This window comes from Drosophila nasuta, chromosome X, assembly GCF_023558535.2.
Source record: "Drosophila nasuta strain 15112-1781.00 chromosome X, ASM2355853v1, whole genome shotgun sequence".
NCBI lineage: Eukaryota > Metazoa > Arthropoda > Insecta > Diptera > Drosophilidae > Drosophila > Drosophila nasuta.
In genome coordinates, this window is record NC_083459.1 from 7,295,508 (window position 1) to 7,312,695 (window position 17,188).

The 17,188-nt window shown below is 37.7% G+C and overlaps 4 protein-coding genes and 1 long non-coding RNA gene across 6 annotated transcripts in view; 3 read left to right on the top strand and 2 right to left on the bottom strand.

The window, feature by feature from the left end:
• LOC132797344 (hybrid signal transduction histidine kinase A) overlaps positions 1–1,463 on the bottom strand; it is a 44,068-nt gene extending 42,605 nt beyond the window's left edge. Inside the window, exon 1 of the mRNA XM_060809064.1 lies at positions 1,312–1,463. Within this exon, the coding sequence (XP_060665047.1) occupies positions 1,312–1,315 (4 nt within the window). The 5' untranslated portion in view covers positions 1,316–1,463. The remainder of the gene's footprint in view (positions 1–1,311) is intronic.
• Positions 1,464–2,836: 1,373 nt separating this feature from the next.
• On the top strand, positions 2,837–4,268 carry LOC132795860 (putative uncharacterized protein DDB_G0271606). 2 transcript variants are annotated; one of them, XM_060806777.1, is made up of 3 exons: positions 2,837–2,965; positions 3,037–3,192; positions 3,259–4,268. In XM_060806777.1, exons 1-3 carry the CDS (start codon positions 2,918–2,920, stop codon positions 4,045–4,047), a joined length of 993 nt encoding a protein of 330 aa, XP_060662760.1. In that variant the 5' UTR covers positions 2,837–2,917; the 3' UTR covers positions 4,048–4,268. The 2 variants fall into 2 exon arrangements, with proteins under 2 accessions (XP_060662760.1, XP_060662761.1); XM_060806778.1 differs by having other exon boundaries at positions 2,838–2,965; positions 3,262–4,268.
• Positions 4,269–5,476: 1,208 nt separating this feature from the next.
• On the top strand, positions 5,477–9,357 carry LOC132796145 (uncharacterized). The gene is made up of 3 exons (XR_009633507.1): positions 5,477–5,824; positions 7,698–7,791; positions 8,865–9,357. It is a non-coding gene; the product is annotated as an uncharacterized LOC132796145 (long non-coding RNA).
• Positions 9,358–9,533: 176 nt separating this feature from the next.
• Positions 9,534–11,239, top strand: LOC132796144 (uncharacterized). The gene is made up of 3 exons (XM_060807206.1): positions 9,534–10,181; positions 10,254–10,565; positions 10,648–11,239. The coding sequence occupies exons 1-3, from the start codon at positions 9,645–9,647 to the stop codon at positions 11,056–11,058; spliced, it is 1,260 nt and encodes a 419-aa protein (XP_060663189.1). The 5' UTR covers positions 9,534–9,644; the 3' UTR covers positions 11,059–11,239.
• Positions 11,227–16,510, bottom strand: LOC132796143 (protein O-mannosyl-transferase 2). The gene is made up of 11 exons (XM_060807205.1): positions 16,252–16,510; positions 16,077–16,160; positions 15,927–16,011; positions 15,739–15,843; positions 15,567–15,675; positions 14,368–14,942; positions 14,100–14,306; positions 13,786–14,026; positions 12,811–12,959; positions 12,331–12,745; positions 11,227–11,536 (listed from the first exon to the last, which is right to left on the bottom strand). The coding sequence occupies exons 1-11, from the start codon at positions 16,332–16,334 to the stop codon at positions 11,343–11,345; spliced, it is 2,247 nt and encodes a 748-aa protein (XP_060663188.1). The 5' UTR covers positions 16,335–16,510; the 3' UTR covers positions 11,227–11,342.
• Positions 16,511–17,188: the final 678 nt, after the last annotated feature.

A 17,188-nucleotide genomic window follows, 5' to 3' on the forward strand; every position in this document is an offset into this window, starting at 1 on the left:
GGTGCTGACGACGCTTCGCAGAATGCAGCTAATTGTGTCACCGTGTCATGTTTGCCTTACGGGGGCGAGATAAAGTGGAGCGACACGGGACAGTGGAAGAGGGGGACGGGGAGGGGGGAGAGCTGTCGCTTACCGTTTGGGCTTAAGCAAATACCGCAAGCAAGTCAGGCAAATAAAAAACAGTTTATAAAAAGCATTAAGGCGTAAATACTACAGCTAATGATATTTTGGCAAAGTTCATGTCAAGTTCCGACACATTTCATTTGTGTTAGGGTGTTAGTCGACAACAAAAAGTTAATAATCCGGCAGTAAATTAAGATGATTTCATTTACTTGCAGTTCAGGAAATCTCTTTCTTCTGTTATGAAATTCATCATCATGAATCATCATGACAAGAAACAACAAACAGCGTGCGCTTGGTTTATTAACTTCTTCTCATACCTGATCCCATTAAAGTTGGACGAAAAGGGTATCGCGAGGAGGTATTTCCGACCCGACCCGACCCGATACATACATGAATGTTTGTCACCCTCGACAGCTGCGTCGTTTTAGCTCCTGGACCTTCCACCCGCTACCCACCGAACTGCCTACCTTACTAACCCTCTATCCGTCCGTCCGTCCGTCTGTCTGTCGCGCAGATCGGACAGTCTCAAGATGAACCTTCCGTGTAACCCATAAAATTCGCGGTACTCAGTTTCAGCAACAGCTGCCAAGCAACAATCGAACAAAAACAATCAGGTACAGAGTACAACATACGGTACAACTGTACCGCTCTCACTTATTTGAAAATAATAAGAACCAATGTAAAAGCTTCACAAAAGTTGAATATCCAAAATTTTTATTACGTTGCCTCTTTCACTTGTTGCCAAATTCACGCAAATGTTGCTGTTGCTGAGGGATAGTGAAAGTGTGTAAATAACTCAGAAATCACATACAATAATACTTGATTACATCTTGTCGTCAAGACTCTGGCAGATGTTTTAATTCCAGCATGAAATCATTACTATAAATTTGGCAACAGCTTGTAAGCTTTAAGTGTTAATAAACAAAACAGCGAATAATAATTACAGCTCAGACAGAGAGTGAGAGAGAGAGAGAGATTCAAACTTGTAATGAACTTTAAATACCTTGTAAAAAGGGTTCAAAAATTAAAAAAAAAAAACAAAGCCGCACATATTTTTTTGCTTAGGGGGTTTCCCTTAAAGGGTAACTCGCAGTCGCGTTCAATTCGATACGATACGATTCTTTGTCTTCTGATTGTTGTCGTTAATCTTAATTCTTTATATAGAACATTTGATAATCGGTCACTTACCCATTCGATATTAATGTCATCCAAATAATCCTTGTGTCTATGAAGTTCTGGCACTTCTTCACTTTCCATTCCCGATTCCCAGATCTCTTCAGTTTCTCTCGGACGTTGAGCTTTACTCGTATTGCAATTGTTTTGTTGTTTTGTGGCAGGTCCGCTCTCAAGCGCGTTCGTTTATCAACTAAGCGGCGACGTGAGCTTCAATGGTGCAAATAAAAAAACATACAAATAAATAAATAACAATAAAACACAACAGAGAAAAGAAAAGAGGAGAGGAGAGGAGAGTAGAGTAGAGAAGAAAGAAAAATACACACAAATAATAACAATAATAAATGAAAATTGAAAAACATTGTGATGTGAGCAATAAAAAGAAAAATAAGTGTATGCAAATAAATAAATTTATCAACTTCAGTTCAGCTCAGTTCGAGTCTCTCATTGTTGATTGCGTACTTTTGTGGTAGGTCATCGATTCGAAATCAATTCAGATTTCTGAGCAATTAAATTGGCATGAAAGAGTTAGGCATTTTGCTTTAAGTGCCTGGTAATTGAAGATCTGCTTTGTAGCTGGTTTTCTTATCACAATGAAATGGTTTCGTCAAACAAAACAATAGGCTTTTCAGCTCAACGCAAAAGTGTTTGCGAAGGTTCTTTATTGTTTTTCAGCATTCGAATTTAAATAAAATCACATATACATACATCATCATTGTGCGTTGTTCTTTGTGCTATTAATTCATACAATTTGTTCAACATTTAATTACAGCTTATTTCAAAGTGATCTGCTGGATAAAGATCATTTTTAATTTAAGAAGTAGATAGAAGTAAATATATGTCTTTAGATGATATGCATAGAAATAAGATTAATTAAAGAGTAAATATATCAAATTCTAAACATTTACAAATTTATATATGCTTATATTTTGTAATTAAATTAATCAGATATATACTATTTCATGTAATACAAATCATTACGTGTATATTTCCCAATAAATTTTACTTTTCATATTTAAGTATTCGTAATATTTGCAAATTTTATCCATTTATATAAATATTTATTTTTATTTTAAATATAATCTACATTTAAGTTAAGTTAAAGCTTTTTTAATTGTCTTTTTTATATTTTAAGTTAAACATGATTAAGTCGAATTTAAAAATGTAAGTTTCTCCCGAAAGGGAAACCCTTTTTCATAATCAATTAAATGATTTGCTTAAACTCCAAAAGATGAATTTAAAAATGCAAGTTCTTTCATATAGGAAAATAGTTTTCTATTGAATAAAAATATACTACAATAAAATATATATGTAAATGTTAATTATAATAGGTTTCATCTGCACAAAGATTAAAAGTAATTTGTTTCTATACAATTAAAATTGTATTTCAATTTCCGTGTTTCTATTTAATTGTCAACTGCATTTTAAAATAGTTCTATTTTGAATTTTTAATGAGGCAACACTGTTTCATAATTGAATTGATGACATTGACATTTGTGACATTGTGTGCGTGACAATTTTTGACAAGTTCTACTGTCACAGGATTAATTGAAAGTCATTCAGCTTCTGTCCTGTCAACGTTGTGAAAGCAATTAAATTGTGATATTTTATTAAAAGCAAGATGAACTTTTCTGGTCCAGATATGTCCGATTTAAGACTGAAGGTTGATGTAGGTGATCCGATTTCTTTATTGCTGAATCTTCTTTTTTCAAATGTATGCACATTTGATGCATTTTGCAGCACATTATGAATGTTGTAATGCCTGACGATGAGGCTGACAAAATGGCGAACACCGAGCTGCCTGAGAATGCGCCCTTCTTTGCCAACAATCTGTCGTATTATCCTCGACTGCAGCAGCGCTATAATAACTGGCGTCGTAGTCACAACAAATTTCAGGTGAGTTGATAAGCCTCTTTTTCGTTCGATTTGCCAAACCACGTGCTCAGCCTTTGGTGTGTATAGCAGCCACAGCAAGAGAAGGCTGCAAAATCGCAGCAGAAGCAGCAGAAGGAGCAGGAGCAACAAAGATCGAGCTTTGAAGCTGAATTGTGGATGCTATTGGGCAAAAACATTGCCGAGTGCATCAAGCAACCGAGTGGCCAACCGCTTGTCTCGCTGACCACAATGTCCACCATGTCCGCTCTTGATGTGGCCAACGTGCTGCTCTCAGCCCATTTGCTAAAGCAAAAGCAGCAACAGCAGCAGCAGCAGCAGAGGGAGAAGCAAAAGGACAACGGCATGCAGGTGAATTGTGTGCTCAGTCATTATCGTGATCACGAGATGCGCAGCTATATGCTGAAGAGCAATGATCTGCGCGATGTGCTGCAACGTTGCGAGCAGCAAATGTGGCGCACGTCCATCTACAATGCGATGCCACGTCAGGAGCCGCCCATGACGCAGCTCATGCAGATGCCACCGCGTCAGTGGCTGCCATCGATGCGTTCCATGATGTGGCGTCTCAATCGCAACAACCGTCAGCACAATGACATTGCAACACTTGGCAACGGCAATCGACGCCATCGCAAGCAGTTGGCACCTTTGCCACTCCTTAGGAAGACCGTCGAGGCATCGCAATCCGAGGTGCCAGTGCGTGAGTTGCAGCTGCTACGGCTCAATCGTGAGCTGGGCCCGGGCTCGGAGTTGGACACCAAACTGGAGCTCGAAATAGAGCCGGAACTTGAAATGCAGCGTGTGCCCCGCACACAGCCATCCTTCATCTATTACAGGCGCAATAAGAAGAAGCTTACATGAACTTCAGAGGCTATGACATTCGCAACAAGAAGCACTTAGCCTGCCACGTGCCACATTTACAAACATTGATCAATTAATAAACACGTTTAAAATTTCCTAATGTCAAAGCTTTATTGATAACTTTTCTTATCGATTAATTACTCTGTGCAACACTGCAAAGTTAATCACTGTATACCAAATATACCGGTATCTTAATTTAAACGATACTAACGTTTAATAAAACCCACCAATTTACAATTATTAAATCAACATGACTTATTTTTAATTTAAAAAAAAATTGTTGCAATGTATTAAGTAATTCATCATAAGATGTTTCTTATATTGAAGAGAGATATCAATACAGGTATCGATATACTAGCAAATTGATAACAAGTGCAACACTGCAAAGTAAATCAGTATATACCAAAAATACCGATATTTAAGCTAAAACACAGATTTGGAAATTAAAATGATTTATTTTTAAATGAAATATTAATCACGAAGATATTTTTTATATTGAAGGTAGATATTAATCAACTATTGATATATAATATACTAGCAAATCGATAAAATCGATCAGTGCAACATTGTAAAGAAAATCCCTGTATAACAAAAACACCAATATTTAAACATTAACGATAATCTCACTTAGAGCCTAACAAAATAAAGTAAATTTGTGGTATCTATTTCAGACTGCAGCATTTTGGATGTTATTTTCAGAAGTGCGAACTTTGTTCAAATCAGAATTTTAGCAATCAAGCTAATGCCAGCACAAAGAAATTCTTTATATTGTGATCTATATATTCTAAAGTATTTGGACTTCAAATGTGCCTCAAGGTGGGATCTATTGATTGATAAACAATTTTATGATTATGAACTAGCAAGTGCTCAAGAGCTGTGCCCAATACATTGTAGTTATGCCCTTGTCATATACTCTAGCATAGGGCATAACGTTTAAATGGGTTGCGAAAGATATGCGTAGAATCACGTGTTACAAAATTGCAAGCTTATAATCGAATTTTATATGCGCAGTGGTATTAAATTGTCGCCTATAGTTGTAGATATGAACATTGTTGCACCTCCCTCTGTAGCTCTTTTTTTCATTCAAGTTTAGTGTGTACTTTCGAAATACGAAATAATGCGCAACATTTAGTTCAAGTTTAATGCACTTTTGCGCCGCAATTAAATTTATTGTCTATTGATTCGACAAAATAATCAAATACTCATAAAGCTTGTCTCTATTTGTCTGTATATATTTTGTTATTTCTATATTGAAAGCTGGCAGCACGCCGCTATTGCTTCTGTGCTATACATAAGACATACAGTATATGTATGTATACTATATGCGATGCGATGCGATTTGAAAAGTAAATATGGCGATGCTACTTGAGTTTTGACACAGTTCGAATTCGTTTCGAAATTGCTAGAAGACGCAGTTAGTCATTGGCATTCGATTAAGTCAATACAATTGAATACAAAAAACAGTTTTAATCGATTTAATCTATGAAGTGAGCAGGCGCAAGCACACTTCCACACACTGGAAGCTCTCCAAATTCAATTAGCTTCGATCAACTCGATCAGTTGGTGCGCATTGTTGTCACAATGTTTGCCCTCTTTTCTGCATTGGCATTTATGCCAAGACAAACCGAGACAACTTCAACGCCAACCAGTGCAGCTCTCAAGTGCCCCGAAGGCTGATAGATATGTATAAAGTACTACTATTATATTATTACGTCGAAGACTCTCTAGTGTCTTATTTATGTATAAATAAACATCTGTCTATCAACGTGTACTATATGTAAGTCTAATGCGGGCTATGACAACTCAAATGACCTGAGATCTTTATCTTTGTCTTCAACTTGAGAACACACCCAGAACACAGCTCTTGAACTTTGATTTGTTGTCAGCATTAATTGCACATTGAAATTCATATATTGTTCCACATTACGATCTTAACTCTCTCTATCTCTCTCTATATCTCAATCATTATAGGCAGTCACACTTAGATTTCAATGAATGTCTAATCTACTTTTAATAGTTAGCTGATCTATTTAAAAAGATAATTTCTTTATATTTAGTTCTACATTTTTTTTTTTTAATACTTCATTGGGAATATTTCTTAATTGAATACCTAATCTAGTAGTTAGCTGATGTATTGCAAAAGATAATTCCTTAATATTTAGTTGAACTTATTTTAATACTTCGTTAGTCAATTTAAAGTATGAAAGTATGGATGCGAATATATTCAACATAATATTGACGACATATTCAATCCCAATCACTATAAATTTGTAGAACAGATCCTTCATGGAATCTTTTTCATTCACAAAGCAAATCAGCTTAGCAGGCAGATAACAATAATGCATTTTTATTGCCGAGTTCCTTTGTGTGCAATCTGAAAATGCACGTTTTGCATACGATTTTGATATGTACATACATATATATATATATATATATATGCGTTGTTGAGGACCACGCGCCGAGCTGTAGCGTCACCTGAGTGACCGTTGCACATATACAATTATATAAATATACATAATATATGATGATACTCGTTATCAGCATCGCGTAGAAGACAACGCGAATGAGCCTCTGTTCGCACCTCGTGGTAGTCAAGGTCAGAGTCAGGCAGTCAGTCGGACTTGTAGTTTACTGCGCCGTATCCGTACGTCATGGCTGTCTTATAAATAGGTACTACGCATAGACGAGTAGACGAGCTCCAGATGAGCTCGCTTATCACCCAAATAAATGTCTCTGTTCCCATAATACATTTAACAGTAAAGTTGTAGTACTAGTTTAACACAAAAACTAGACAGCAGCCAGACTCGACAAGACTGTTTCACGGCTGACAGCTTAGATCAGAGATCACACAGATCATTGATCACCGATCGTTGACTTGAGGTAGCGCCAACACTGATGTCTCTGGCTCTGTTGCTGTCTCTCTGACGTTGTCTCTGCGAGTATGTGTGTGTGTGTGTGTGTGTGGCGTATAGTTGTTGCCTTTGTTGGAACACGTAGTTTTAGTGGCTTGAAAGTGAAAAGCAACTACTGCTCGACTAAGAACTGAAAATCGAAGTGCTTCGAAGTCGTCGCAAAACATATCTGATCAACATTGTGGCACGAACTTGTTTCCCATTGCACTTTGGACACAGATGACGTAATTTCCACGCCACTCCTCTCCCTGAATTTGTTTATGTTTATTTACTCTGATTCTTCAAATAACATATATTCATTAAGTCATTAAAAACGAAATGAAAACAAAGCAATTGCTGTAATTGCATTATTCCCACTTCTATATACGTACATACATAGATATAGATTCTATATGTTTATTGCACCCGAAAAATCAGAAAAGAAACAAAACGCGCAAAAGGACAAGGTCATCAAGTTGATGCCACAATCTCAAACATTGCGACGCCAGGCAAGCACATGGTCGTCTTAGGTTATCTCTGCAGTCCTCAATGCAATGCCAGATACGTTAAAACGTGGTCGATGTGTACATTCAATGACAGCATAAACAAATTCAACGGAAATTAAGCAAAACATATCTATAGCTTTTCTATATACTATGCAGATATTGAACACCTGTTAACTGGACTATCTCAATGCCTCTACTTTGTTTCCAAATTATTCGCTAATTACGCTGTAATATGAGAATGATTTCATTTCAGCCCTCAGACTTCGCTCCGGATTAGATAAGAAGTGCAATTTTGATTGTAACTATGCAGAGCGGAACTGCAATTTATCGGGCAGGTGTGGTTCAAGGTAATCCCCAAAGTTGTTAAGCCCCTTAACTGATAAGTTACGTAAGGCGCCGCCACTCGTGATAGACTTAATCCATTCCACTCACTATATCGATTATATATTATTGGGAGAGGACAAAAAGAAAATCTATATCTATATCTATATCTATATCTATATCTATATCTATATCTATATCTATATCTATATCTATATCTATATCTATATCTATATCTATATCTATATCTATATCTATATCTATATCTATATCTATATCTATATCTATATCTATATCTATATCTATATCTATATCTATATCTATATCTATATCTATATCTATATCTATATCTATATCTATATCTATATCTATATCTATATCTATATCTATATCTATATCTATATCTATATCTATATCTATATCTATATCTATATCTATATCTATATCTATATCTATATCTATATCTATATCTATATCTATATCTATATCTATATCTATATCTATATCTATATCTATATCTATATCTATATCTATATCTATATCTATATCTATATCTATATCTATATCTATATCTATATCTATATCTATATCTATATCTATATCTATATCTATATCTATATCTATATCTATATCTATATCTATATCTATATCTATATCTATATCTATATCTATATCTATATCTATATCTATATCTATATCTATATCTATATCTATATCTATATCTATATCTATATCTATATCTATATCTATATCTATATCTATATCTATATCTATATCTATATCTATATCTATATCTATATCTATATCTATATCTATATCTATATCTATATCTATATCTATATCTATATCTATATCTATATCTATATCTATATCTATATCTATATCTATATCTATATCTATATCTATATCTATATCTATATCTATATCTATATCTATATCTATATCTATATCTATATCTATATCTATATCTATATCTATATCTATATCTATATTTATATCTATGTCTATCTCTTTAAATAAATATCTATCTATCTATATATATAAATATATAATATATACATGTCTATATCTATATTTTTAATCTTCATAATATATTCAGATTCTAATCGGGATCAATGTGCAAGTGCCTTCACCTCTCAGAGTTCCGGTTAGTTCTTCTACAATAGCAACGGTATCATGTGAATTGGGCAAATCATTATCAGCTTCGCATCCCGTGGACTTCTATTCGTCTGTCTGTTGGTGCAAATGTCTAAAACGTTTATCACTTGCTTCGTTCCAGGGCATGGCTTGGCACACGAATACGTGCTTAGCTTCGATTGCAAATCGCAGATCGTGTTACGGGGAGACTTGTACCCACTTGTTCGATGCCTGTGCCGTGTGTCCCTGTCTTCTATGTGTGCGTGTGTGTGCGTGTGTATGTGTATGTGTGTGTGTGTGGCGTGGCGTGGCGTTGCGACCACTCGACGGTTTATTAAATAGATTAATTAGCAAATATTATGATTATAGCGTTCAGTTCAGTTGAGTGCACATACTTTTTAAGTGGTGCTTATATGTGTACAACGTTGTACATACAAATCTCTATATGCATGTAGAATATATAGAATATATATATATATATTTATATGTGTATGTATATACACAGACTATAGGGCGATATCATGTGCATTAGACTTAGCCCGTATCGGATCGCGATGTCGAACTCGACACGAGTGTCTCTGTCGGGCTTTGATAAGCCAAAATGACAGACTATATTTAGGGGAGTCGCCTGGCGTGGCCACAGTTTTCCAAGCGACACGGTCCAGTACACAGTCCTTTAGCGGATACTCAGCACAGACAACACACAGACAGGACATTTGCAGCACACACACACAGGATCAGCATGAAGCTGGAGAGCGAGAAACGCATTAACCAACCGCCAAAGTATCTCAACGAGGACTTCTTCAAGGCCGCCCTCGAGGATGGACTGCGCGACATGCGCGTCGACATCAAGAAGATCATCTTTGCCGAATCAAGCGGCGGTGGCGGTGAAAACTATTGCAGCAAAATCTATCGCGCCAAAGCTCTCTACAGGAGCAGTAAACGTCAGCTGGACGAGGAGTTGGCATTGATTGTGAAGAGCATTGCCATTACGCCGGCGACACAATTCCTCGAAGAGTTGGCCGTGTATTTGCGCGAAAAGATCTTCTATTTCGATGTGCTGGGCAAACTGGAGGTGCTGATCGGTGACGGATCGAAGTTTGGCGCTAAATGCTTCTACACAACTCGCGAGCCCATACAGACGATTGTCTTCGATGATCTCACACAGTATGGCTACAAGTTGGCTAGTCGCCAGAACGGGCTGAACGAGGAGCACTGCGTGGTCATCTTGCAGAAACTGGGAAAATTCCATGCCAGCTCCATGCTGCTGGCCGAGAAGGTGAGTTCGACTTTGCTCAATGCGAAAGATGTAGTATGACATACTATGTACATATGTGTATTTCGTTTATAGGAACCCAGTGTGCGAGAGCATTTTACCACAGGCATGCTGGATGAGAACTACATACGCACCAATGAGAGATTCATCAACTTCATGACACTGCAGCTGAATACGCTCGCCAATGTGGTGGGCAAGTGGTCGGGCTATGAGCAGCTGGCGGCGAAATTGCATCGCCATTGCGATAACATCAAGGAGAATCTGGTTATGACCGGCCGTCCCATACCCGGTGAAATCACAGTGCTCAATCACGGCGATCTGTGGGTCAACAATTTCATGTACAAATACCACGACGAGCTGCCCACGAAGCCCATCGATGCCATCTTTGTAAGTGCACACACACGAATTTGTCTAGAACTTTTATCAATTTTATTTATAAATGAAATATTTTATTTGCCTTCCCTCTTAGGTGGACTTTCAGAACAGTTTCTTTGGCAGTCCCGGCTGTGACATCAATTTCTTTCTCAACAGCAGCGTGCAGCTCGATGTGCTGATCCATCGACGAGAGTTCCTCATCCAGACCTATTATGATTCGCTGCGCGACAGCTTGGAGCGCATGCATTCGGAGTTTGTGCCCAGCTTTGAGGATATACAGCATGAGATACGTTCCCGTGAGCTATACGGTTTCTTCTCATCGTACGCCTTTCTGCCCATGGTCACCATGAAGAAGGAGGACTCGTATGACATTAGCATTGAGGCTTTAACCGACTCTGATTTCGCTAAGAAGAAGGTACAATTGATGTTCTCCTCAAATCCCCGCACTACGGATACCCTGCGTTATGCCCTGCGACGATTCGATGAGCTGGGCATCTTTGATTAATCGATCGATCGACTGATCGATTGGTTGGTTGGTTTTTGGTTGGGCTGCCATGGCGGATGCTTAATTTATATTTATAACTAGCACTTGGCGCAACTTCTGCTGATTGCTCTTTTTTTTCGTCATCCTACACCTAAGTTCCTTTTAATACCCACTATTAATTTCGGTGTGTTTTTTTGTTTTCTGTGTATTTAATTTAAGCGCATTTGTCTACTTTTTATATATACTTATAAAATGCTTATTTCTATGCAAAAACAACAAATCGAAATGTTATTTTGTGTGTTGCTTTAGAACTCCCAAGTGGACATCCATTTGAGCTTGTGCATCGTCGAGTTGGGCTCGTTGGCATGGGGACCAGTCATGCCATAGGCCAGCGGGGAGAAGAGCACAAAGCTGTAGGCAACCACCGAGAGCAGCGTACCGAGCAGCGCATGCTGCATCCATTTGGGCAGCGAGCGTATTATATAGTTGAACATAATGCCTGCAAGCAAAAAGAAAATGTGTTGAGATCAACAAACAAAACAAATCTAAAATTAGCAAACTAACTCTTGAACTCGAGAACTCAAAACAAAGTTACAATAAAAAATATAAAATCAAATCCTTGTTGAAGCAAACTAATTAATAGATAATGTGTTAAAATCCACATACAAAATATATTCTAAAATACCAAAATAATTATTAAATTCAATATTTAAGTTAAAATGAAGTTAAATCGAATCCAAGTTGAAGGGAAATTTATAAATAGATAATGTGGTTAATTAAAAAGCAAATCTAAAACTAAGAAACTAATTATTAAATTCAACAATTAAGTTAAAAGAAAGTGAAATCAAAAATTCTAAAACCCAATTCAATTTGAACTGAAATAATGAACTGATAATGTGTTAGCATCAACATACAAACTAAAATCTAAACTAGCAAACTAATTATAAAATTCAAAATCTTTGTTGAAAGAAAGTTAAATCAGAAGTCATAAAATCCAAGTTGGATTGAAGGTCAAGTAGTTGGCTTCGACTTGTTGGCGTGTAGTTTATGTTCAAATAGTATTTAAGTGGCTAACAATAGATTTGCAGGTAGTTTGCAGCCTATTAAGTTGACAACCATTGTTATCAGGAAATAAATTTATATACATATATATTTTTAATCCACATTACGCTTTCTTACAGCATACCAAAGAAATTTCTAAGTGTTTCACAAGTGGTTCAACTATCTGATTAGAACAACTTTGGCAATTCAAAGCATCTTCGACTTGAAGATACCCTGTACAACTGCACTCACCCGTCAACAGCGAATTGAATATCAAGGCCGGAAAGTAGTGATGAAAGTAGAGCACTCGACCCATCGCCCAGAAGGGCAAATAGTGCAGCAGCCATCCAACAAAGAGCCAAGCAGCTGCCTGCAGTGACATCGACGCCTCCAGCTGTGATTCGCCACTCGAAGCACTCGACGTCTCAACGAGCTGAGTTGACTCGCTGCTACTCGCTGGACAACAGCTGCAGATGTCACCGATGGCAGGTTGATCTTCGGCAATTGGTTGTTGATTGACAGCCGCTTGGCCGGCACGACGCTGTTGCACGATGGCATTGTAGAGAAAGACGGCAACGAAGAGCGCCAGAAATACAAGATTGCTCCACCAGATGATGGGATTGCCCAGCAAATAGATGCGATAGCTGCTGCCTGAGAAGTATTGACCCTGCATAAAATTGAAGAAAGTTGTTAAGTCCTCTTAGCATTCGACTGAAAGTGCGTTTCACTTACGCGATAGTTGATGGGCCACTGCCAAGGCTGGCTGGTGACTTCGCCCTCCTTGGGCTTTAAGCCCGCGTTGCCCTGCAGCATGACAGCGTGTGATTCCAGAAAGCGTGAAAAGAAGCCAGGTGCATAAACGCTAAAACTGACGCTGGGTACTGAGGAAAAGAGAGAATCAGTTAAATTTTATATTCAAATTTGTTGCTAGTAGGAATTTAATCTCTTATTATATAAATAAAATATTTAATTAGTTAATTAGTAATATTTGTGATACTCGTTTAGCAGCCTTAAATAAAATATATGTTAAGTAAGGCAACACGATTTCTGTGTTCCCATGCAAAAGTAATATTAGTTTCTTTGTGGGTCTGTTAAGTAAGGAAAATATACTGAAGAGTAATATGGGGTGGCCGCTAAGTGCAATTGATATGAAGTGAAATAAATCACATCTATTTATGCACAAGTATTCTAAGCATTATGTAAGGTTTTTCGTTTTTGAGAGACCGTTATGAGAAGAAATTATGTTTAGAAGTGAATATTGATATTAAGTACAGTGTGGCCGTTAAGTGCAAACAACATTAAGTGAAACGTATTTTCTGCATATTCTTAAGCTTTTGTGTGATAGTTAAGCAAAGAAAATAGATACAAATTAAATTTTACTATTAAGAACAGAGTGGCTGTTAAGTGCAAATAACAGTTAATAAAGTCTAACATAATTTAGTGTATTTTAAGCACATTATTAAGTACTTTATATATGTCAACCGACGAAAATATGCCGCAAAGTTAATGATAGTATTAATTACAGAGTGGCCGTTAAGTGCAAATTGTATTAAAAGATATCGCTCTCATTTTTCTTTACATATTTCAAAGATTTTTTTCAACATTTGTTGAGGAATTTGTATGGTTATTAAATCTACTCCGTGGAAATTATGTAATCAAAGTATGAATGTGTTATTAAAATAATAAAAATAAATAATAATGTCTTACGCTGCTTGTGCTGATTGTCCTCGACATTCCATTGGGCGAACTTGTCGCGTACGTTGTGATTACAGGAGACCTCCTGCTGCTCAAAGCCCCACTTGGGCAGCTGCTTGCCGCTGGACGTGAGCGCACAGTTCTGCAGATAGTGCACGAACATCAAGCGTGAAGTCACCGTGTGTATACTTTGGTTTGTACGGCCGCCCACAACAAGCACGCGCCAAATATCGTTGGCATCGCCGACACCCGCCTAAGAGTGACAGCGAAAGAGAATTAAAAAGTGAAAAAAAAAAAATGTTTTCTTTATTGATAAGTATCTTTACCTCGCCGTAGCCCGTGACTTGCATATGCTTCTTAGTCATTGGCGCCGCTTCGTTGTGAGAGTGCAGATTGCGTTTGGTCACCACATGCTCCAGACGCAACAGATCGCCATTACGCAGCAACTTCAATTTGCCACCGGGCACCGACTGTTTGTTATACGGTTTAATCAGCCACAGATTGTTGTCATCCTTGTGCGTATACGTGGTGATCTGATCGAAGAAATAGCAGTTGAAAGCGAATTGATTAAGTCGAAATACAATATCGATTTACCTGCTGCTGACGGGCGCCACTCTCTTTGGGATAGAGATGAGCATGCGAGTGCAAATAGCCGCCGCCGGTTTTGTGATTCTTGATGGTCACCAGAGCGCCATAAGCCACATGCCGGGGCATGCTTGCATTGTACAGCGAGTTGCCAATGAGACGCGATTGAAACGCCGAACTATAGAAGCCATCGCCATTGCCACTGCGATTCAGCACTTGCAGATGAATGTAAAAGAACAGCGTATAGAGCATAATGGGCCACACGATCAGCGTGATGGCACGACAGGCAATCTGTTTGATCGTCTCCAGAACGGGCTTGGCCAGATCACCCAAGATTAGCCAGAGTTCGCTGGCCGTATGCAAACCCACCAGCAGCACCACAAAGAGACCCACAAACTTCACACTGATGGTGCATGAGAGCATGGTGCCAGTCAGCGAGAGCCAGCACCACCAGCGAAACGTGTAGGAGCCACCGGCTGCGGTGCACTTGGATATCTTCACCATGCCCCAAACGGAGGCCATCATGAAGAACAAGAGTATGGGATCCAGCAATATGTATTGATTGAGTGTAAGCAGACCCACGTCTAGGAAGAAAGGCATAAATAAATAAGTTAGTAAAAGGTCATGAAAAAGAATGAATCTTCAAGGAACTAAATAAAGTTGTAAAAGCCCCTTTTGGGGGAGTATTTCTAAGTAATAAATTAGATGGATAAAGCGAATTTAAGCACTCCTTTCTTAGAGCTTAGCTTGATGTAGAAAGAAAGAAATTAGAGTGATTCTTTTAAGTACAAAAAGATAAAAATAAAGAGAGAGAGAGAGAGAGAGAGAGAGAGAGAATAGATAGAAAAAAAATGAAAAATAATGATTACATCAAGGAAATAAATGAGATCGAATTTGGATTTTAAGCAACTTTATCTTAAAGTTTCCTTAAGGAAAAGAGACTTAACTAGAATGAATACCATCTTTTATAATCAGCCAGAAAGGTATTGAATATTAGTTGAAAAAGATGTGACATACTAATTATGTAAGCGTCTTTTAAGAAAAGTTGAGAAATATATGTTATTGATAGGGTTGCATAAAGGGAATCAATAAAGAAAAGCAAAATATGAATAAATGAAAGAAACTGTGGCTTAGAGATATTCTCGCATACATGAACGTCCGATAGATGAGCTCAAGTGCTTGTGGAAGCCTTCGGCTTAGCCACTTACCAAAGATGAGGTAGGCCGCCGACAGCAAAGCCGCCTCATGGGAGTGCGTCAGATCGTAGACGGTGTCAAAGCCCATGGGCATAATGAGTGCGCCCAGCGTTGTGCAGAACTGGAAATGAATCAAGAGATTAGCTGAGAAACAACTGCAGAACGAGTTTAGAATGCAGCTTACGTATCGCATGCCCTGGTAACGTGTTTCGTTGTACTTGTCGCCGGGTTTCTCGAACGGAAAGGTGCCATTGTAGCCTGTCAGATAGCCAGACAAACCAATCAGCATCTGCAAACGAGAGAGAGAGAGATGGAGAAAGCACAGAGACAGAATAGAATGAGAAGTCGATAGTTGGAGTTGGAGCTACAAACCTTGCCCAGTGGTGGATGTACATCAAAGAAGAACGTACGGTTGATGTACCAACTGCCCATTTTGCCAAAATGCGTTTCATCCCAGCTGGAAAATGAGGCATCACGTCAATGACATCCACAGAATTGACAGCAAATAAATCGAACACTTACCAAATGTGATCCGGTTCAGTTACCTTATAGAAGCGTGTTGCAAATGTGATCAGCAGCACAGTGCCAAGCAAAAGCCACCAGCGCCTGAGAAAAAAATTGATGAAAAGTTGAAGAAAAATGATTTTGAAGCAAGTTTGTTGCTTCGTTGCAGTCTTTTGTTTATGCGCATGCTTACCAATTGCCCTCATTCGACTGCGTACTCTCGGTCTTGGGCAATTCCTTTGTTTTTCGCGTACATTTAACCACACTGGCAGCCATATTTTTGTGTTAAATAAGTAAATAAATGAGAATTGGCTTAGTTAAAGTCTTTTACATTTTAACTGTTGCACACGTCAACAGCGACAGAGATGAATCCAGTTAGACAGTTAAGCCAAGTCAAGTCAGAGCAAGCGGCCAGAATGCTTTCTCTTGTGGCATTCTTTCATTCCACCATAATCACAACAACGGACCATTCAAGTGAGCGAAAACCGGTCTTGTTGTCTTGGCTAACCATTTGAATCAGCTGCTTGAGCTTGGCCAAGCTTAGGGCTGTCTTGGCTGTCATCTATCGATAACACACTTATCGAAGTTTATCGTTTCATAAAGACTTTGAACTTATAGCAATGCATTGATTTGCATTTTTTCATGAGCTGTTTCAATTTAGTCAACTCTAGCTATTTAAATTGTTGAAACTTGTGGGCAGATAATTATGTTTAATGATTTATTTGGAATGGGGAAAAGCACATCTTTTCACATATAATATAATGAAACCAGGTAAACCAATTGAGATTGGCTTATGGAGATTCAATAATACAATAGTCGACTATAAAATAAAAATATTGTACTTTTGTTTTCTCTTTGCACGTGTGAATATTCCTTTATTAATCAAATATTCGGTCAATTAACAATAATATTTACCTTAATTTTTTAAATGTCTATTGTCGTTTGTTTTTGTGATCATAGAAAATTATTAGTTAATAGAATGCGCAACGAAATAAAAAAGTTATGCTGAAAATAGTTAAAATAGTTATTTCGCAGATCTTAAAAGTATGCACCACAATCATTGAATTTAATGAGGTTGGTGTTGTTGTTGTCAATGATGTGGAAGTGCAGAAGATGACGTTCGTCATTAG

Bases quoted from the DNA above. Each gene is read 5' to 3' on its own strand.
- LOC132795860 (XM_060806777.1), top strand. From the start codon at position 2,918: ATGAACTTTTCTGGTCCAGATATGTCCGATTTAAGACTGAAGGTTGAT. The intron at 2,966-3,036 runs GTAGGTGATCCG...TGCATTTTGCAG, and splicing joins ATTTAAGACTGAAGGTTGAT to CACATTATGAATGTTGTAAT. The intron at 3,193-3,258 runs GTGAGTTGATAA...TGGTGTGTATAG, and splicing joins GTAGTCACAACAAATTTCAG to CAGCCACAGCAAGAGAAGGC.
- LOC132796143 (XM_060807205.1), bottom strand. From the start codon at position 16,334: ATGGCTGCCAGTGTGGTTAAATGTACGCGAAAAACAAAGGAATTGCCC. The intron at 16,012-16,076 runs GTAAGTGTTCGA...CTCATTTTCCAG, and splicing joins ACTGAACCGGATCACATTTG to CTGGGATGAAACGCATTTTG. The intron at 14,027-14,099 runs GTAAAGATACTT...TGTCACTCTTAG, and splicing joins AAGTCACGGGCTACGGCGAG to GCGGGTGTCGGCGATGCCAA.
- LOC132796144 (XM_060807206.1), top strand. From the start codon at position 9,645: ATGAAGCTGGAGAGCGAGAAACGCATTAACCAACCGCCAAAGTATCTC. The intron at 10,182-10,253 runs GTGAGTTCGACT...TTTCGTTTATAG, and splicing joins CCATGCTGCTGGCCGAGAAG to GAACCCAGTGTGCGAGAGCA. The intron at 10,566-10,647 runs GTAAGTGCACAC...CTTCCCTCTTAG, and splicing joins AGCCCATCGATGCCATCTTT to GTGGACTTTCAGAACAGTTT.